The sequence below is a fragment of the Amphiprion ocellaris genome, chromosome 24 (assembly GCF_022539595.1).
Source record: "Amphiprion ocellaris isolate individual 3 ecotype Okinawa chromosome 24, ASM2253959v1, whole genome shotgun sequence".
NCBI lineage: Eukaryota > Metazoa > Chordata > Actinopteri > Pomacentridae > Amphiprion > Amphiprion ocellaris.
Genome location: NC_072789.1, coordinates 9995038 through 10017382, shown reverse-complemented (window position 1 = coordinate 10017382; position 22345 = coordinate 9995038). Strand labels below are relative to the sequence as shown.

The 22345-nt window shown below is 38.7% G+C and overlaps 2 protein-coding genes and 2 long non-coding RNA genes across 7 annotated transcripts in view; 2 read left to right on the top strand and 2 right to left on the bottom strand.

Annotated features, from left to right (window-relative positions):
• Nucleotides 1-4665, top strand: part of LOC129348310 (proline-rich protein 2-like) — a 31778-nt gene extending 27113 nt beyond the window's left edge. Inside the window, exons 9-10 of one of the 4 annotated variants that reach the window (XR_008600830.1) lie at nt 3658-3846; nt 4499-4665. The gene's annotated coding sequence lies outside the window, so the exon portion shown is untranslated. The remainder of the gene's footprint in view (nt 1-3657; nt 3847-4498) is intronic. The other 3 variants (XR_008600829.1, XR_008600828.1, XR_008600827.1) reach the window with 3 other exon arrangements.
• Nucleotides 119-9772, bottom strand: LOC129348311 (uncharacterized). Its single transcript, XR_008600832.1, has 6 exons — nt 9386-9772; nt 5995-6110; nt 4508-4633; nt 3667-3792; nt 2757-2860; nt 119-608 (listed from the first exon to the last, which is right to left on the bottom strand). It is a non-coding gene; the product is annotated as an uncharacterized LOC129348311 (long non-coding RNA).
• Nucleotides 9773-11830: 2058 nt separating this feature from the next.
• Nucleotides 11831-15635, bottom strand: LOC129348312 (uncharacterized). The gene is made up of 3 exons (XR_008600833.1): nt 15239-15635; nt 12330-12709; nt 11831-12171 (listed from the first exon to the last, which is right to left on the bottom strand). It is a non-coding gene; the product is annotated as an uncharacterized LOC129348312 (long non-coding RNA).
• Nucleotides 15636-17337: 1702 nt separating this feature from the next.
• On the top strand, nt 17338-19811 carry LOC111581944 (tripartite motif-containing protein 16-like). Its single transcript, XM_023290364.3, has one exon. The coding sequence runs from the start codon at nt 17383-17385 to the stop codon at nt 19063-19065; it is 1683 nt and encodes a 560-aa protein (XP_023146132.3). The 5' UTR covers nt 17338-17382; the 3' UTR covers nt 19066-19811.
• Nucleotides 19812-22345: the final 2534 nt, after the last annotated feature.

Here is a 22345-nt window from a genome sequence, read left to right as displayed (position 1 = left end):
TGGTATTCCCAGGTAGTCTCCCATCCAAATACTAACCAGGCCCAACCCTGCTTAGCTTTGCAGATCAGATGAGATTGGGTGTATTCAGTGTCAGAAACAACCTCGCATGATTCAGATCTCCACTCACACCTTTTATTTGTTGTTTGGTTGCGCCAGTACTAATTGATAGCATCATTTAAGCAAAGTTAGAGCAACATCTTGTAGGACACCTGGTGTAGAGGTAAGTTTTTTGCCTCTCAAATACACCTTAGTACCTTTATTATCTTCACTTCCTTAATACTTTTGTGTACCATCATTTACGAAAACTAACAGCTATACCCAGTAGGAAGGATAGTGCAGTGGTAAGTTATCTGCCTCTCATCCAGGAGGTCCTTGGTTCGAATCCAGCTCAAGGCTCTTTTTAAACTTTGGCTGCATGACACCTCTTGCAACCATCATTACAACAAACTCCACCAGGGACCTTGTGTGAAAGATAGCTCACACAGAGGGTGTATGTCTGTCATGTGGACGGGCACGGTTCGAATCCCCGCTGGGGATGGTGATAGTGGAGTGGAAAGGTTGTGGTCTGTGGTGTGGAGTGTGACTGGACTGGAGTTCAAGGATGGTTCCTGGAAAAAGGAAAATATGGAGATTTACCCATAAGCAAGGCAATAAGGCAATAAGGCAATAAGGCAATAAGGCAATAAGGCAATAAGGCAATAAGGCAATAAGGCAATAAGGCAATAAGGCAATAAGGCAATAAGGCAATAAGGCAATAAGGCAATAAGGCAATAAGGCAATAAGGCAATAAGGCAATAAGGCAATAAGGCAATAAGGCAATAAGGCAATAAGGCAATAAGGCAATAAGGCAATAAGGCAATAAGGCAATAAGGCAATAAGGCAATAAGGCAATAAGGCAATAAGGCAATAAGGCAATAAGGCAATAAGGCAATAAGGCAATAAGGCAATAAGGCAATAAGGCAATAAGGCAATAAGGCAATAAGGCAATAAGGCAATAAGGCAATAAGGCAATAAGGCAATAAGGCAATAAGGCAATAAGGCAATAAGGCAATAAGGCAATAAGGCAATAAGGCAATAAGGCAATAAGGCAATAAGGCAATAAGGCAATAAGGCAATAAGGCAATAAGGCAATAAGGCAATAAGGCAATAAGGCAATAAGGCAATAAGGCAATAAGGCAATAAGGCAATAAGGCAATAAGGCAATAAGGCAATAAGGCAATAAGGCAATAAGGCAATAAGGCAATAAGGCAATAAGGCAATAAGGCAATAAGGCAATAAGGCAATAAGGCAATAAGGCAATAAGGCAATAAGGCAATAAGGCAATAAGGCAATAAGGCAATAAGGCAATAAGGCAATAAGGCAATAAGGCAATAAGGCAATAAGGCAATAAGGCAATAAGGCAATAAGGCAATAAGGCAATAAGGCAATAAGGCAATAAGGCAATAAGGCAATAAGGCAATAAGGCAATAAGGCAATAAGGCAATAAGGCAATAAGGCAATAAGGCAATAAGGCAATAAGGCAATAAGGCAATAAGGCAATAAGGCAATAAGGCAATAAGGCAATAAGGCAATAAGGCAATAAGGCAATAAGGCAATAAGGCAATAAGGCAATAAGGCAATAAGGCAATAAGGCAATAAGGCAATAAGGCAATAAGGCAATAAGGCAATAAGGCAATAAGGCAATAAGGCAATAAGGCAATAAGGCAATAAGGCAATAAGGCAATAAGGCAATAAGGCAATAAGGCAATAAGGCAATAAGGCAATAAGGCAATAAGGCAATAAGGCAATAAGGCAATAAGGCAATAAGGCAATAAGGCAATAAGGCAATAAGGCAATAAGGCAATAAGGCAATAAGGCAATAAGGCAATAAGGCAATAAGGCAATAAGGCAATAAGGCAATAAGGCAATAAGGCAATAAGGCAATAAGGCAATAAGGCAATAAGGCAATAAGGCAATAAGGCAATAAGGCAATAAGGCAATAAGGCAATAAGGCAATAAGGCAATAAGGCAATAAGGCAATAAGGCAATAAGGCAATAAGGCAATAAGGCAATAAGGCAATAAGGCAATAAGGCAATAAGGCAATAAGGCAATAAGGCAATAAGGCAATAAGGCAATAAGGCAATAAGGCAATAAGGCAATAAGGCAATAAGGCAATAAGGCAATAAGGCAATAAGGCAATAAGGCAATAAGGCAATAAGGCAATAAGGCAATAAGGCAATAAGGCAATAAGGCAATAAGGCAATAAGGCAATAAGGCAATAAGGCAATAAGGCAATAAGGCAATAAGGCAATAAGGCAATAAGGCAATAAGGCAATAAGGCAATAAGGCAATAAGGCAATAAGGCAATAAGGCAATAAGGCAATAAGGCAATAAGGCAATAAGGCAATAAGGCAATAAGGCAATAAGGCAATAAGGCAATAAGGCAATAAGGCAATAAGGCAATAAGGCAATAAGGCAATAAGGCAATAAGGCAATAAGGCAATAAGGCAATAAGGCAATAAGGCAATAAGGCAATAAGGCAATAAGGCAATAAGGCAATAAGGCAATAAGGCACCTTTCCTTCCAACTGTCTTTCAATAAGGCTTCCAACTGTTTTGCAATAAGGCAATAAGGCTTCTTCCAACTGTCTTGCAATAAGGCAAGAAGGCACCTGTCTTGCAATAAGGCAACTTTCCTTCAACTGTCTTTCAAGAAGATTTTTGGCAAATTTTGCCCAAATGTGAAAAAAAAGCTTGAGCAGGGTGGGGGATCGAACCTGCACTCTCCAGGTTCCAAACCAGCATCACTACCTCTGGACTACCGGCCCTTCATACCCAAACACAGGCTTTTCTTCTATTCGTCAAGGCGGTGACATCAACACTGAAAGAAAAAAAAATAAACAATCCACAAAATCAAAAAAAGAAGATAATCTACCTACAACTTTTAAAGAACACGCTAAAAAACACAATACTAAAAAGTCACACTCTTCTCCTCATCACTCATTTTTACATTTTAACACAATTTCAAAGCCACACAAATCACATTCTTCATGTCAAATCACTTCTCTTCACTACAAATGGGAGAGAACAGCAAACAAATAAAATACAACTTATGGCTTAAATATCTTCAAAATCTCTTTGCTATTCCTCTACATTCTAATTCCTCAACAGCACTCAACAATCACCTGCAGGATCTCTTACTTCTTTCTTAGCTCTGACAAAACATCTTCAAAATAGAAATATCTTTGCATTGATTCAGCTAAACTAACTGCAGACACTGAGAGGCGTAAAGTTCAACAAATGCTGTTTTTATTTACTTCACTGGTGACATCAGTAGATGCTTGCAGTGAAACCACCACTGCAAATATTTATGCATTTAAGTATCACAACTGAAAACTCCCTACAAACGTCCACTTCTAACACCACAAACATTGTCCAGAGGAAATGATATTAGCTGAACATAAAAACATGTAAAACAGCTCTGATGCTTTCATCCTGAGCTCCACTCAAACATTTCACTGTGCAGCAGCTCAGCAGTTTGTTTAAGAAAAGCATTTAGGTTCAATCTGTGAAGCCCAAAACCCACCAGCTTTGAAAAATGACACCGTTTACCAGAGTCACAAACTGTAAAACAGAAGGAATTGTTGGATTTTCTATGTGAATGTGTCGCCTCTCTAGTTAACTCACCCGGTTACGTCTCCATCCTGACGCTGCTCTGCTGGACCGGAGCTTCTGGACCAGCCGGGTGGACCTTCCTTCACAGATCTTCCCGGTGGGAGTGATTCTGAGTCGGCCTTGGTTGACTGCAAACTCCTTAAAATGGACACGAGAGGAAATCGTGGACAAATCAATACAACAGCTTGTTCGGTTTGTCCTGTTCTTCTGTACTTCTCCAAAGATAAAATACAGGCCCTTCTGTCTGATCACAACTTTTACTGGTGGCTCATATTTCAAGTTCATTTCCTTGCAAAGTCTTTATTTTGGATTAAAGTGGGATCTGTGACCAGGCAGATCACTTGTTTATTCTTAGCATTTGGATTTCACTGACATTCCTGTCATGTAGAAAAATAGAAATATCTTTGCATTGATTCAGCTAAACTAACTGCAGACACTGAGAGGCGTAAAGTTCAACAAATGCTGTTTTTATTTACTTCACTGGTGACATCGGTAGATGCTTGCAGTGAAACCACCACTGCAAATATTTATGCATTTAAGTATCACAACTGAAAACTCCCTACAAACGTCCACTTCTAACACCACAAACATTGTCCAGAGGAAATGATATTAGCTGAACATAAAAACATGTAAAACAGCTCTGATGCTTTCATCCTGAGCTCCACTCAAACATTTCACTGTGCAGCAGCTCAGCAGTTTGTTTAAGAAAAGCATTTAGGTTCAATCTGTGAAGCCCAAAACCACCAGCTGTTGTCTTTAAAAAATGACACCGTTTACCAGAGTCACAAACTGTAAAAACAGAAGGAATTGTTGGATTTTCTATGTGAATGTGTCGCCTCTCCAGTTAACTCACCCGGTTACGTCTCCATCCTGACGCTGCTCTGCTGGACCGGAGCTTCTGGACCAGCCGGGTGGACCTTCCTTCACAGATCTTCCCGGTGGGAGTGATTCTGAGTCGGCCTTGGTTGACTGCAAACTCCTTAAAATGGACACGAGAGGAAATCGTGGACAAATCAATACAACAGCTTGTTCGGTTTGTCCTGTTCTTAAATGGGTAGAAAAACTGCTGAGAGCTCTCAGTTCAATTCAATTTTCAATTCAATTTTATTTTTATAGCGCCAATACAGTCAAATTGTCTCGAGACGCTTTACAGAACCCATATGCCTGACCCCCAGAGCAAGCCAAAAGGCGACAGTGGCAAGGAAAACAACCTTTTAACAGGGAAAAAAAACCGCGAGCCAGACCCGGCTCTAATGTGGGGGGACCCATCTGCCTGCTGGCCCGGGCGGGTTGAGAGGGACAGAAGAGGTAGAAAGGTAGAGATAGAGGGGTAGAGGTAGAGATAGAGGGATACAGATAGAGGGGTAGAGATAGAGAGGTGGGGGGTGGGACACAAGGACCATAAAACACAGCCACACATCTGAAGCATCCAGCATCCAGCTCTGGGACCAGGGACACTCGGAGAAAGGACACAGAAAGAAACAGAGTGAGTGTAATGCAATAATGGTATATGTAGTAAATACATAGGTAGTTAGAGAAGGGCTCAGTGCATCCAGAGAGGTTCCCCAGCAGCCTAGGCTTATAGCAGCATAACTAGGGGCAAACTAAAGGGACGTCAAGAGGGGAAGTCAGTTGTGCAAATGAAAACACCAGCATACCCCGTCAGGGTCCATGATTAACCCTAGTATGCTCAGAAGAGTCATTGTTGACATGCACAAACTGGAACCTGTCTGATAAGTAGGATTTAAACCAGTCCAGTGCTGTCCCTTTAATGCCAATAGAATGTTCTAGTCGCTGTAATAAAAGTTTGTGGTCGATTGTATCGAATGCTGCACTAAGGTCCAATAAAATAAGTATAGAGACCAGTCCATTATCTGACGCTATGAGAAGGTCATTAGTAACTTTCACCAGAGCTGTTTCTGTGCTATGATGCACTCTGAAGCCTGACTGAAACTCTTCAAACAAGCTATTCCTTTGTAAATGTTCACATAATTGATTTGCAACTGTTCTTTCCAGAATTTTGGAGAGAAAATGGGAGGTTGGAAATTGGTCTATAGTTGGCTAAAACATCTGGATCTAGAGTGGGCTTTTTAAGTAAAGGTTTGATTACAGCAACCTTAAAAGCCTGTGGTACATAACCCGTTACTAGAGAGAGATTAATCAGATCTAACATTGAGGAATCAGCTCTGACAGAGTGTTGCTCTGACTCCATGTGTGACTGAGGCTGGAGTGAACAGAGCTGCTGCTGCTCAGATGCAGCTTCTTATTAGCACAACAACAGACGCTGCGTTCACTACGTCTGTGGGTGTGGAGCTGATAAAGAGGATCTTCACCACTGACCTGAGCTGCTGCCACACGGTGAGACGTCCAACAGAGTCACTGAGCAGCTGATGATGAAGAAGATGAAGGCTTCAGGAGGAGGTGGAGGAGGAGAAGCTGCAGGGCCACATGAGACACTGAAGAGACAAACCAGAAATGATTCACACACTAGACATGAAGAAAAGAAAACATCAGAGAGTGTAAAATACAAGAATGAGTCCTGAACATCACAGGTGATGAAGCTCGAGGCAGAAAAACTCAAACACAAACTGCCTCAACAACAAGTTCATTTCTATGGTCAAACTGAGAGCAAGAATTCATGGAATATTTAGTAAATCTAAACTGTATTTCTGAAATTTAATCCAGACAGGAGAAATATTGTGCATTTTAATATTCATGTGTGCTGTCCCGATAAGCGGCTGGTGAAGGACTTTCTAAGTCTTATTGCCTCTTTTAATGTGGTTCAGTGTGTGTCGGGTCCCACACATGAACACGGACACACGTTAGACCAGTTAGGTAAAGTTGGCAAGATATTCACAGATTCGGACTTCTGGCCTCAATAACTCATGGGATATACGTTGTAAAAACATAAACAATGCCTCTTTCAAATCGTTGTAAGCTAGACAATGTGCTACAAGGCCAGTTTTATCAAAAGTCGCTGTATTTCAAGCTGCAGAAATAACATTGATGTCTATGAGCAGCTGGCTGTGCGACGAGTGAACAGGGACCGTCTGCAAATAGCAAAACCGCTGCAGCAGCGAAGAGAGACACTACACAAATATTCAACAACTTGACTTTTATACACTGTAGTGTCACCAAATTTACTGCAGCCATCAATTGTCTCCTGCTGGTCATACTACAAGTCTTGGTTTGATGCTAAATACAAAATCTGAATTTTAAGGAATTTTCATTATTGTCTTATTATTTTATTAGGCATAAAATTCAATAACTTCACTCTTATGAATTGTAGTATCACCAAAATCACTGGAGCCTTCAGTTGTCTCCTGCTGGTCATACTACAACTCTTGGTTTGACACTAAATACAAAAATCTGAATTTTGAGCAATTTTTATTATTTAATTATTATTTTATTAGTCATAAAATTCAATAACTTCACTCTTATGTACTGTAGTGTCATCAAATTCACTGGAGTCATCAGTTGGCTCCTGATTGTCATACTACAAGTCTTGGTTTGGTAATAAATCAAAAATCCGAATTTTAAGGAATTAATAATAACCAAACCAAGACTTGTAGTATGACAATCAGGAGCCAACTGATGGCTCCAGTGAATTTGATGACACTACAGTACATAAGAGTGAAGTTATTGAATTGAATTACTAATAAAATAATAATAAAAGTCATTAAAATTATGAAAGAATGTTTTTATATCAAACCAAGAGTTGTAGTATGAGCAGTAGGAGTCAATTGATGGCTCCACTGATTTTGGTGACAATACAATGTATAAGAGTGAAGTTATTGAATTTTATTACCAATAAAAATTCCTTAAAAATCTGATTTTGTATTTAGCATCAAACCAAGGGTTGTACTATGACAGTCAGGAGACAACTAATGGCATCAGCGAGTTTGGTGACACTACAGTACATAAGAGTGAAGTTAATGAATTTTATTACGAATAAAATAATAATAAAATAATAAAAATTCCTTAAAATTCAGATTTTGTATTTAGTGTCAAACCAAGAGTTGTAGTATGACCAGCAGGAGACAATTGAAGGCTCCAGTAATTTTGGTGATACTGCAATTCATAAGAGTGAAGTTATTGAATTTTATGCCTAATAAAATAATAAGACAATAATGAAAATTCCTTAAAATTCAGATTTTGTATTTAGCATCAAACCAAGAGTTGTAGTATGACCAGCAGGAGACAATTGATGGCTGCAGTAAATTTGGTGACACTACAATTCATAAGAGTGAAGTTATTGAATTTTATGACTAATAAAATAATAATTAAATAATAAAAATTGCTCAAAATTAAGATTTTTGTATTTAGCATCAAACCAAGAGTTTAGTATCACAGCAGGAGACAATTGATGGCTGCAGTAAATTTGGTGACACTACAGTATATAAGAGTGAAGTTATTTAATTTTATGACTAATAAAATAATAAGACAATAATAAAAATTCCTTAAAATTCATATTTTGTATTTAGCATCAAACCAAGAGTTGTAGTATGACCAGCAAGACACAATTGATGGCTCCCATGATTTTGGTGACTCTACAGTATATAAGAGTGACGTTATTGAATTTTATGACTTCTAAAATAATAATTAAATAATGAAAATTCCTTAACATTCAGATTTTGTATTTAGTATCAAACCAAGACTTGTAGTATGACCAGCAAGACACAATTGATGGCTGCAGTAAATTTGGTGACGCTACAGTGTATAAAAGTTAAGTAATTGAATATTTGTGTAGTGCCTCTCTTCGCTGCTGCAGCGGTTTTGCTATTTGCAGACGGTCCCTGTTCACTCGTCGCACAGCTCATAGACATCAATGTTATTTCTGCAGCTTGAAATACAGCGACTTTTGATAAAACTGGCCTTGTAGCACATTGTCTAGCTTACAACGATTTGAAAGAGGCATTGTTTATGTTTTTACAACGTATATCCCATGAGTTATTGAGGCCGGAAGTCCGAATCTGTGAATATCTTGCCAACTTTACCTAACTTCATCAGTGACTGAGACGATACTTTAAAGGACCGTGTTGGATTTATCCTCTCCATGCCGTCAGCGAGGAGCGGCAGGATGAGTTGTCGTTTCATCTAAACATCCAAATAACAAGCTGCACATTTCTCTTCCTGTTACAGAGAAGCTCCTCAAAGTCTAAAAACACCAGCAAACAAAGCAGCAATGTTCAAAATAAACCAGTAACGACTCATTGAATGCAAACACAGCGAGCAACATGTTCATTGAACACAGCATCCAGTTGGAATTAGAGTCTGATCTACTTGTGAGCTGATAATTTGGTAGTAATATTGTTTATCCTGTTAACTTTCACACAGTCTGCAGTTTTTGCAGCTTTCCCTCCTTCGGCTGCTGCAGCTGTGTTACTGTCAGTCTGTCTTAGGAGTTTATCATCTTTGTGTTTCTCTAATATCATCGTTTGCTCTTCATTTCTAAAACGGGACACTTTGTCTCCAGTACTGGAACGTTCCTGATGATACCGGGACTAAATATGTGGTCTACATGGATCATCTGCTTTTAAAATGACGCAGCAGCAAACATCACAACAAAAAGTCACTCGGAGAGAATCTTCAACTAATTCACTTTAAAACCAGCGGCAGCATCTGTTGAAGCCTCAGATTAAAACTTGAAGCTTTGAAAGTCTCGAATCATTATTTGATGTCAACTCCAGCATGAAGGAGTGCAGAGAAAACACAGAATAAACCTACTCACCTGGATTCACTGTCCTGCATCCTGTATCTGGAGTTACTGTACAGCCACAACAGGAACAACAACAAACCAGACTCAGCTGCGGCTGATCCACCTCAACTTCCTCACAAACAGCCTCAATCCAAAGCAGGAGGCGCCGCCTGCTGGTCGGAGGAGGAACCAACAAACAGAAAACGTGGAGGCAGAATCAGTTCACTTGTTGGATTTTCAAAACCCAGAGAGGTTTTAGTTGACAGCCAGTGGTGGATCTTCTGCTTGAAATCGTTTCCTGATGCTGTGTCCAATGAATGAGCAGCAGCTGTTGTATTGGGTTCTTTTGCAAATACAGATTGCTGCTTTGAGTAATCACTGAGCCTCTTTATTAACTGGCTGCAACAACAATGCAGTTCTTCTCAGTAGTCTCTTCTCATGCAGTACTCAGATAATATCGATGCATGGTCTGCCCTCTAGTGGCAGATTCTGGATAACACCACATCCCCCTTACTGAAGTTAGGTTGACCCTTCTTTTTTTTTTGTAATTTATTATTTATTGGTATCCAGAGGTTTACAGAGCACATTCCAACCATGTCACAAGTGTAAATACACAAGTCACGAGGGTATTCTTGAAGGAAAAGAATTAGGCAGACTGAGGGAAAGAGAAATACATTTTTTTTAAAAATCCAGAAATAAGCTTAAATGATAACAGAAATATCCCACTAAAGTTTTCCTCCTTATTATCTTTCATATGCAGAATCAGAAGTAGGAGAAGGAGAGAAAGGATAAATGTTTAAATATGTGTTAACTTGTGTCTTATCTTTCATTAAAGATTCTGTCTGGTACCAACAGAACTACATATTTATCATAGAACTGGGAGGAAGGTAAATATTTGAGTTAAAAACATGGTATGTATCATATAAATTCTGCTCTTCTGGGAGCTATATGTACAGTCCACTTAGACCATATATTGGCAAACGCGTCTTGACGGAGTTTGAGATAATATGTCAATCTTTCCATTTTGTATATGTCATAAATAATGTCGATCCAATCATCAACCAAGGGAGCCTGTTAGGTTGACCCTTCTTAGCTGTAAACACACAAAATACATTAAGAATAGCAAATTGAACAGAAAAACCTTAAACAGATGCAAAATGTCCACAATGATCCACAAAATGATCTAAATGCACATTTATGACCCTGCATGTTTCGTTATTATATTTAAATTCAGTTATAATTAGTCTACCATCCTGATCTTTACCTATTATTTTCACAGTTTCCATGAATTCCTCTGGAACCAGCACTGCTTCTGCCTGTGCCGCCGGTGTACCGTTAGAGACAAAACATCCTCCCCTCCACTCCTTCTGAATTTCATCCACAATTTTCTCGTCCCACCTGGTCTCCTGTAAACACATCACCTTTACTTTTCTCCTCCCTGAAAACACCTGTTCTTTTGGTCTCTGTGTGGAGTCCACATGCATTCAGACATGAGCCTCAGCATGGAGAAAAGACAGAGAACGAGGGTGAGTCGCTGCTTCATTTCCTCAATTCCTGTGTGAATGTGTGCATGGCGAATCATATCCAAAACAATCCATCAACCAATGACCACGTCTTGATTGCACTTCATTTTACTGACCACTAGATGTCCTACTCGAGCTGTGTGTCATTGAGGTCTCGAGTAATGAACCGTGTTTTGAATGAAGTATCGAAGCTTCAACAAAGCCTCGATGAAGCATCAGTAAAAAGAAAAAAAAAAAAAAAAATGCTCCATCAACTGTCTCCAGTGAATGAGCAGCAGAGTCCTGTTCAGGTTGTGAGGAGAAGTAAAAAGCTTACAGCACCTGGTATTCCCAGGCGGTCTCCCATCCAAGTACTAACCAGGCCCGACCCTGCTTAGCTGACGAGATCGGGCGTTTTTTTTGAACCATCCTTGAACTCCAGTCCAGTGACACTCCACTCCACACCACAGACCACAACCTTTCCACTCCACAATCACCCTCCACAAGGTTCCCAGCGGGGATTCGAATCGTGCCCGTCCACATGACAGACATACATCCTCTGTGTGAGCTATCTTTCACACAAGGTCCCTGGTGGAGTTTGTTGTAATGATGGTTGCAAGAGGTGTCATGCAGCCAAAGTTTAAAAAGAGCCTTGAGCTGGATTCGAACCAAGGACCTCTTGGATGAGAGGCAGATAACTTACCACTGCACTATCCTTCCTACTGGGTATAGCTGTTAGTTTTCGTAAATGATGGTACACAAAAGTATTAAGGAAGTGAAGATAATAAAGGTACTAAGGTGGGAGAGGCACAGAACTTACTTCTGCACCACATTTCCTACAAGGTGTTGTTGTAAATTGGCTTAAATGATGGTATCAATTAGTACTGGAGCAACCATAGGACAAATAAAAGGTGTGAGTGGAGATTTGAATTATGTGAGGTACAGAACTTACATTGTCGGTTTGTTTCTGAGACTGAATACACCTGATCTCGTCTGATCTCCGAAGCTAAGCAGGGTTGGGTCTGGTTAGTATTTGGATGGGAGACTACTTGGGAATACCAGGTGCTGTAAGCTTTTTACTTCTCCTCACAACCTGAACAAGACACTGCTGGTCATTCACTAGAGACAGCTATCAACTAAAACCTCTTGGTTTCTTTATTATACACTCTATGAGGTGGATAAGCTGCAGCTCATGCTGATTTATTGCTGCTTCTGGTTGGAGCCAAAGAACAAACGCGTCACCTGTTGGAGCAGCTGATGTCCTGCAGCCTCTTCACCACACAAAGCCTCTGACAGCTTCAATTCTTTACACTCCGACTGCACGACACCAATCACATAGGAACATTTACATGTATGGAACAAAGAGCTGAGCTGACACTCAACATGTGTTTGAGCATTTATTGATAAAGACATTCAAACATGTCTAGAGATAGAACACCAACGCACGGTGTAAGAAAGGGCAGAACAGACTTCACCTGCTCAGGAAACTGAGGTCCTTCGGGGTGCAGGGAGCAATTCTGAGGACCTTTTATGGTTGTGTGGTGGTATCAGCCATCCTGTATGGACTGGTCTGCTGGAGCAGCAGCATCACGGCTGCAGACAGGAAGAGACTAAAGAAACTGGTTAAGAAAGCAAGCTCTGTCCTGGGCTGGTGGTAGACAGGAGGATGATGACAAAGCTGTTGTCTATCATGGAGGACATCTCCCACCCCCTGCAGGAAACAGGACCATCACCGGCAGCTCCTTCAGGGACAGACTGCTTCACCCACGATGTTTGAAGGAGGTCCTTCCTTCCTGCAGCAGTCAGACTGTTCAATCAAGCCTGCTCCCAGTAGTTCAGATCACCCATGAAGTAACTGCAATAAAATGTAAATAAGTCAATATGTGCAATTTCACAGGTTTTTTTTTTTTTTTTTTAACAAGCATTTCTATTTCTTCTCTAAGGAGAAAGCATCTATTTATATCTGTGCACTGAGTGCTGCTTTTTTTTTTTTTTTACTTTTTTTCCTATCTGCTACTGCCACACTGAAAATTTCCCCACTGCAGGATCACTGAAGGATCTACCTATCCATCCATCTATCCATCCATCCATCTGCCTATCTATATCCATCTGTCCATCCATCCATCCATCTCTCTCACAGGTGTGGAGGTTGACTCGCCTGTTCTCAATCACCTTAATCCACGGACAACTTCAGCATGTAAAACATAAATAAGCAAAGGCTGCAACTCGTGATTATTTTAATTTTAACTTAACTTTATGTGCTGTTCAAAAAACTTTATTTTTTCTGCAAATGTGTAGTGATTCCAAATATTGGTTATCGATCTCCTTGATTACAAAAAAAATCTGTATCGACCCAGAAAAAAAACAAACATGTCAGGCACCCTATGATGTTAACTGTTCGCCTGAATGTTTTTGTTTAAAATCCTCAGTAATAACCTTTGACTGGTTGCTCTTAACCCTGTAAAACCCACTGCTGCAAAAATACAACATCAGCTTATTTTTTAATTACTATTTTCTATTATGTATATCTGAAATAAACCCTAATCTGTGGGTCTGACAGCAGCGTGAGGTCAAAGAAGCTGCCATCAGCTGCTGCACTTCTGTCCGTCCAGCAGATGGAGCCATGGAGCTGCAGTGAAGTGAAGAGCAGCACAAGGCAACCACCACTTCCATCCACTGACGCATTCAATTTGACTGACGCTAATGTTTTATTGACTTCCAACCACTAAACCAATATGATCACTGATGCACTGAGCTGAAGAAGTAATGTTACATTTCAAACATAACTGGGGAAATAACCGAAACTTCTTCCTTAGGAAAGGAGAAAGTATAAGAGTATAAAGGCAGTGCAAGAATAAATAAGAAAAAAACGGTGCAAAAATTGCCCATAGCATTATCCATCCATTATCTATACACCACTTAATCCTCACTAGGGTCATGGGGGGGGCTGGAGTCTATCCCAGCTGACTCAGGTGAAGGCAGGGGACACCCTAGACAGGTCACCAGTCTGTCACAGGGCTACATACAAAGACAAACAAGCACTCTCACATTCACACCTACGGGCAATTTAGAATAATCAATTAACCTCAGCATATTTTTGGACTGTGGGAGGAAGCCGGAGTACCCGGAGAAAACCCACGCATGCACAGGGAGAACATGCAAACTCCATGCAGAAAGATCCCGGGAAAGCCGGGACGCGAACCAGGGATCTTCTAGCTGCAAGGCAAAAGTGCTAACCACTACACCACTGTTCAGCCCTCCCATAGCATTATATACAGATGATTTTATTCTTTAAACAAAAAAAAAACATGTAGAAGACTATATACAGAGGATGAGGTTTCAGGTATAGATAGATCGACAGATGAATCCTTACTGTGAAAATATTTAAAGACATTGAACATTGTGCAATATAAGGTCAGTCAGCAGCCTCAGTTCATGCACCAACACAACTTTTATGCATTTTTAAAAAATAAAAAATTACATGTTTCTAAATTTTCTCCATTTACAAGGCAGGGAGATAACCGAAACTTCTTCCTTAATAGTTCCTGTTTAGTTTGTATGCTGTGGTGTCGGGATTACTACACGTGGAAATGAATATCAAATTAAAATCATTTCCATATCTTGACAAGTTGTTGCGATCACAAAGTAAAATACTACATCACTGAGTTCCAGATATCTGCAACTGAATATTTTGTGCCTTTCTAGACACTCTGTGATCTGTAATTTGTGTATAAATGATAAACTGAGGCATAATGATGTTGAAATTGCACTTATTTTCATTTAAAAACTTCAAGTAAAAGACAGTTTGTTAAACGTGAACACTTTCAGAATGTATTTTTTTGCACTAAAACACAGGGAAATATTATAGGTTATTATTTTACTGGTCACTTGAGATCAAACTGTGCTGAATGTAGCTCCTGAACTAAAATGAGTTTGACAGCTCTGCTCTACAGAATAAAGATATGTGTCAATAACAGATTCTATTGGCTGTAAATATTGATTTAACCCTAAACCAGAGACTGACACTTTGTGCCTCTTGTCTTTATGAGATTTGCAGTAAGCCTAATTATCGGAGTGAAGGATGTTTCATGTATTTGTTATTTATTCGCTCCTAAAATCCTTCAACACCATCAAGCATCTGAAAGAATTAAACTGTTTTAAACACCATTAGAATATCAGATTTAATGTGAGATGACTGAATCCTGTTTTCTACTGTAAAATACTGGGAAAGAAGAGGACATTTTTGATGTTTAATGCTTAGTTAGAAAGGAATACCATATGATAGGACTTTCTCCAAAAACATATCATGATGTTCCAGCCACTAACTAAACACACAACACTGTTAACTTCACTAACACAGAAAAACTTTATTGAACTGACTCACCTCCTCCATGAAGTCAGGGTATCAGCTGTGGAGACAAAAGACAAGCAAAATTAGCAGAGAATAATTACTTTTCACAGAGAATATTCACTTCAATTTGAACAGAAACTACCAAGATTCAGAGCCATTGAGTGGCTATAATATATTAAAACTGCCGTAAGGTGAACAGCAAACATCTGTGTTAATCCACTTTTCTTTTATTTTAGTCCATTAGTCCATTAAATGAACTTGGACTTAGTGCTAAATTCACACAAATAGAGCTTCTTCTTTCCTTATTAATGTGCACCATTTATGAACGACGTCACACAAGATGAGTAAAGTTGAAGTGTTGTCGCTGATTGTGATGCTTCTTCAAATATTTCTAGGAAATTAGAAATCCTTTCTATAAAGAAATATTTCACCTATTTGTTGAAGGTGAAAACATCCAAAGTGACGACTAAAAAGCTCACCAAGAGAAGCTTTGAGTGTGAAGGGACTGTAGTGTGGTGGGTCAATGAAATCCCATGTTGGGCTGTAGAGACAAAGAAAATGCAGTATTATCAGAACGGATGCGATAATGTACTTTTTCGCATCACAATTTGGGGTTTAACTCCAACCATATTCTCTCTGTGAGTACCACAAACTGTATGTTACTGTATCTATTTCAGCTAATAGATCCTTAGCATTTATCACAGAGAATATTCAATAAATAACATTAATTTCACTTTAATTTGAACAAAAACTAACATTTGTCAGTTACTGAATCATTGAGTGACTGATGGGTATTTTCAATCTATAACAAATTCACGTAAATAGCTTTTTTCTATATTAATGTGCAACGTTTATGACCTTCATATCACACAATGAGGGAAGTTTAAACTCTTGTCATTTTGGCACTTTAGGGGGTTAACTAGAGACAGTTCTAGCCAACTGTAAGGTTTCTGCAATATTTCTGTCAATGTTGGAGCACTTTGCTATTTTTAACATTTTTTTCCAGAATTTTTGCAGGTGAAAATGCAAAAGATGATGATGAAAACACGCAAAGTAAAGACTGAAAGTGTACTGAGAGAAACCCCCAAGTATTATTATTCTATTTGTACTATGCTGCTCTCCTTTATGATTCATCCTCTGACATCTCATTCTGTTTGTTTTTTATGCCGTACAGGCTGCTTTATAGACAACAGTGATTTGACTTGACTTGTTGTCTGTCACTGCATTTACTAAACTCTTATTTTGAAGGCTTGGTACTGTATATACGCGTTCAAAGTGACACGGTGTGGAGATTAAAAAAACATTGCTGGCTGAAGTCGACAAGATTAATCTCACAGTGGCTGAAGGTTACAGCAGCACTAAAACCGTCAGGTGTTCAATGGAACTTCAGTAGTTGTGATCAATGTTGAACAAAGAGTCATTTAGTTATGAGTGTCCACTCTGTACAACCACATATTCAGCATTCATGTAATTAACAGAAAATTGTACAGTACTTTTTAAAAAGCAAATCAAAGATGTAGTAAGATTTTCCATTTCAATGTCTGGCCAATTTGGGATTCAGATAATGAGCTTGACTTCATACTCCACATCTCCTTTTACAGAGGAGGTTTCAGGCATTTTAAATCTGACCGCAGGAGCCAAAAAAAAGCCAAAGTCTGTGGAAGCTTGACAGAAAATTGGAGCAGACAGTGAGTTTGTTAATTATTGTCTGAAAAGCCAATTTATATTGATTATACTGATGTTGATTCAATGTTGTAAAGCAATAAAAGGGGAAAATTTCCACAGGAGGTGGAAACCTTTTATAGATACTGTATCTGTGGTCAAAGGTGTTTTGTGGCATAATAGAGACCTTTGAAGCTGGGTGTAACCACACTGTAAAAAATACATTCAATCAAACAACAACTGTGAAATTCAGGCAGGAAAGTTGCCAGAAAAAAATACCTGAAAAATCAGTGAAATAACGTAATGTTCAAAAACTCAAACAAAACATCTGTAAAATAACTGAACTGGGGAAATCTGTGAAGTCACAGTAGTTGCTGATAAAATATTACAGTAAAACCTGTTCAATGTTTTACAGTGACACGTTTTACAACATGACAGATGACCACAGAGAGCTGATTGGATCTAACAGGTTTATATCAACTCACTTCCCTGAAAGCTGCTGCTCAGATGAGAAAATGGCTCAGAAAGGAGCTCATCTTTCTTCAGAGAATATTTCTTGTTCCATCTGTCTGGATCCACTGAAGGATCCGGTGACTCTTTCCTGTGGACACAGCTACTGTATGGTCTGTATTAAAGCCCACTGGGATGGAGAGGACCAGAGGAGAATCTACAGCTGCCCTCAGTGCAGGAAGACTTTCACACCGAGGCCTAACCTGGAGAAAAACGTCCTGTTGGCAGAGTTAGTGGAGCAGCTGAAGAACACTGGACTCCAAGCTGCTGCTGCTGATCACTGCTATGCTGGAGATGAAGATGTGTCCTGTGATTTCTGCACCGGGAGGAAGATGAAGGCTGTCAAGTCCTGTTTATTCTGTCTGGCCTCCTACTGTAAAAATCACCTTCAGCCTCACTATGAATCTCCAGCATTCAAGAAGCACCAGCTGGTGGAACCCTCCAAGAACCTCCAGGAGAACATCTGTTCTCGTCATGACAGGGTGATGGAGATTTTTTGTCGCACTGATCAGCAGTTGATCTGTTATCTCTGCTCTGTGGACGAACATAAAGGCCACGACATGGTTTCAGCTGCAGCAGAAAGGACCAAGAAGAAGCTCCAGACGAGTCGACTAAACATCCAGCAGAGAATCCAGAGCAGAGAAGAAGACGTGAAGCTGCTCCAACAGCAGGTGAAGAACATCAACATCTCTGCTGATAAAACAGTGGAGGACAGTGAGAAGATGTTCACCCAGATGATCCAACTCATCCAGAAAAGAAGCCAAGATGTGGAGCAGCAGATCAGATCCCTGCAAGACACTGAAGTGAGTCGAGTCAAAGATCTTCAGGAGACACTGGAGCAGGAGATCAGTGATCTGAAGAGGAAAGACGCTGAGCTGAAGCGGATCTCAGATACACGAGATCACAACCAGTTTCTCCTCAACTACTCCTCAGAGTCAGCAGTCGGTGAGTCCACACACTCATCCAGCATCAACACCAGCGTTCAAGAAGACTTTAAGGACATGACAGCAGCTGTGAAACAGCTCAAAGATAAACTACAGGATGTTCTGAGGGACTCATGGACAAACATCTCATTGATAGTCCCTCAACCAGATGTTTTACAGCCACAACCAGAACCAGAACCAGAACCAAAGACCAGAGCTGAACTCTTAAAATATTCACAGCAAATCACTCTGGATCCAAACACAGCACACACATGTCTGTTATTGTCTAAAGGAAACAGAAAAGTAACAGTAATGGATCAACATCAGTCTTATCCTGCTCATCCCGACAGATTCACCGACTGCTTTCAGGTCCTCAGCAGAGAGAGTCTGACTGGACGTTGTTACTGGGAGGTGGACTGGAGAGGAGGATTTATAGTAGCAGTTTCATACAAGAATATCAGCAGAACTGGGAGCTTGAATGACTGTGACTTTGGATACAATGACAAATCTTGGTCTGTCCAATGTGACACCAACAGTTACTCATTTTGCTACAACAACAGCAGAACTTTCCTCTCAGGTCCTCCTTCCTCCAGAGTTGGAGTTTATCTGGATCACAGTGCAGGTATTCTGTCCTTCTACAGCATCTCTGAAACCATGACTCTCCTCCACAGAGTCCAGACCACATTCACTCAGCCGCTACATGCTGGAGTTCGACTTTATATTCGTGGCTCCACTGCAAAGTTCATCGATCATTATAAACCGTAAAACACAAACAGTCTCAACAGTCGTCAAGTGTAATTATGCGAACCATTTACTGTTATTTTCCAGACTTCTGCTGATTTAATATTTAAAGATATTCTAGTCAATTCACAATAAAACCAAATCTGTAAATATCATCAATATCAAAAATCTTTAATGTTTATTACAAAAAAGGAAAATATGAATAGATAAATACGGCAAGAGTTGTATTTAGCATGGAGTTTACTTTATCTCTGTGTTTCCAAGAAAAATCTGTATTTGCAGGACCGTTTAATTAGTTTCACTGTATTTCATTCAGTTAAAAACATCATTATTTTACAGATATTTGCCATGATTTGACAGAAAAAGTATGTATATTCAGGATCATATTATGTGACGTTGTCTTTTTATTGCTCAGTATACGTTTATTGCTTGTTAGTCAATTTTATTATTTGATATCTTTGTCAAATGTCATTGCCATCTCGTTTGTTGTCTGTATTACACTGTAGAGTCTGAACCATTTCATATAAGTGTCTCAAGTCAATTTATACAAAAAGTAATACTGCAGTTGATTATTACTTGTTGGGTAAATCCACATTCTGGCTGTTTCTTTCAATGTGCTTTACAAATACCAGTGATTTAACCTGACTGTTAATGTTTTATTGCTCATGCATTGTCTGTATCAACATTGTTTTAAAATAAATACACATAAATCAAGCTAAGTGCTGAGCATCAGTGTCTACATGTTGGACACTGGTACTCAACATACACGATACGGGAATGAATTTTTGGAGAAAAATAGTATAAAAACTAATGACTACACAACCTCACATATATTAAATAAGTACATAACTGCTATATACACAACTGTAAGTATACATAGGATTTCACTACACAATTACTCCTGCACGTACAATCAACAACGTTAAAACACTGTATATATATGTATATATATATATATATATATATATATATATATATATATATATATATATATATATATATATATATATATATATATATATATATATATATAAAAAAATAAAAATGTATTTTTTATTTATTTTTTTTTATGTTTTGAAATGGTAGAAGCATAGACTATAATAAATGCATCTTTATTATACAGTCTATGGGTAGAAGATGCAGCATGAAGAAAATAAGCAGTCAGCACCATGGCTGAGTAAATTCATTATCAATAATCCAAAGAAAGTGTATATAATGTGGACTACTGTAAAAAAAATATATTAAAAAGGGGGAGGGAGGTCAAAACAGTACATATTGTCTACAACAAAATTTCCACTTTACTGCATTGAAACCTGAAATAACACATTGTTTTAAGATATTTGCTGTTATTGTCACGGTTTCTACAGTTTCTGAACAACATGGTGTTCTCACATATTCAACCAGTTTTCTGTTGTACTGGATGGAAAACTTGCACCTTCTTATGAATCTTGTAACATTTCAAACTGGGATGTTTTAATGAACAGAACATGTTGACTGGTTTTATTATCACATTAGAAATCTGCTGGAAGGCAGCTGAATGACTCACTGCAGCCTGAAAGGAGTCTCTGTCGCCGGGCAGAAACACATCACGGACACCATCTGAAGACAAAAAGGAAAATGTTTAATTCCCACTGCGTAGGAGGAAACAACCAGGCCTTGCTGGTGACACTTGATGGTAAAATTCTTCCTCTTCTTGTGGCTGGAGGCAGAATGTGGAGCAGAGATTCTGGCTGATTGGCAGGTGACCATTGAAATGCAGCTGAAAAAGCTTCCTGCCTGCACAAAGCCTGCCAAGGATGCAGGTAAATGTCAAGACACCTGGAAAAATGGTGTTTTTGTTCGACCGGAGGAGGTTGGAAAGTCGCCTCAGAAAGGTCTGAACCATTATTCCCAGCAGAGGACGGAGGTTTATCACCTCTGGACCCTGCGAACAATCTCTGACTTAGAGACTTGTAATTATTCACATTCATAACGTGATTCAATTCTCAGTCTATTATCTCAGAATTATGAGCTGAAGAAACTTGTGCACTGTCAAAAAAAATCCCAATTTTAACAGTATTTTTATTACATCATTTACAGATTTTTATTAGAAATCTGTCATTATTCATACTACATGACTATATAAAAAAGTATTCTTTTGTATGTTGACAACGTCCTCATAAAAAACAGTATTTTTACAAGTAGTGAAAACTTTATTTACATTTGGCCATGAAATTACATTGGTTTTTTTTACATTATTTAAAAATTGAGACTTTTCTAACTTAAAAATGCTAATAAAAATACATTTTTATCACAAATTTTTGTTCATATTTAATGTTTTTTTCCTTTAAATTCAACCATTTCTTCTTTTGTATTAGTAGATATCTTCATAGTTCTGTCAGGCTTCAGACCTGCACCATGTAAGCAGTAAAAACACTTAAAAAAAAATAAAAAAAGTTAAATTAAACTGACTTAAGGCATAAAATTGGCTGTAAATTAACAAATAAACAATTTTTACAGTAGTTAAATCACCTGAAAACACTAATATAATAAGAGACTTAAATTGTCATTTTTAACTGAAATTTTAGAGATTTTTCTTGCTTTCTTGTGACATCAAGAGAAAAGCACTAATTTACATCAAAAGCCTATATTTTTAGAATTTTTTTAACGTTTCAATATAATTACAATGCCCTTAGTGCATTTAATCTTATATATCTGTTATTTAAATAAAAAAAAAATATATGAGCAAAAATAAATTTTTAACTATTACTTTCCAGATTTTACCCGTTTCGTTGTCAAAATAAAAATTCACTAATAAAAATGAATAAAAATACATTTTTAAAGTTATCAACAAATCATAGTATTGTTTTGAAGCTATTCATTTTAAGATTGATTTTATGACCACAGCGTTTAGAAAACCTGTGTATTTTGTACATTCACTAAAAAACAAAGCGGTTGAATGATGAACTGAACCGAATTGAAGCAGTGAAAGGTGATTTCTGGCTCCTGATCCCCCAGAGAACCAGCAGCATTGCTGGTCGTACGCCGCCCACATTTGTCCCATTATTCATTACAATTAATTGCTTCCCAGCCTTTCCCAGGAAGACGTCTTCGCTGCAGATTGTAATATGAGCGCAGGACTTAAAGCTGCCACTCAAACGTGGCCGTGACCTTTCAGAGAAAAGGCTGTTTTTCAGCCAGTTTGCAGCATGAAGGTTAAAGTGTGTGTCTGCATGTACTTCTATCCTTGTGAGAACCGACCTCCAGTCGCTCGATGTAACTCGAACCGACGTTTTACAATCACACACAGAAAAGTAACACTTAG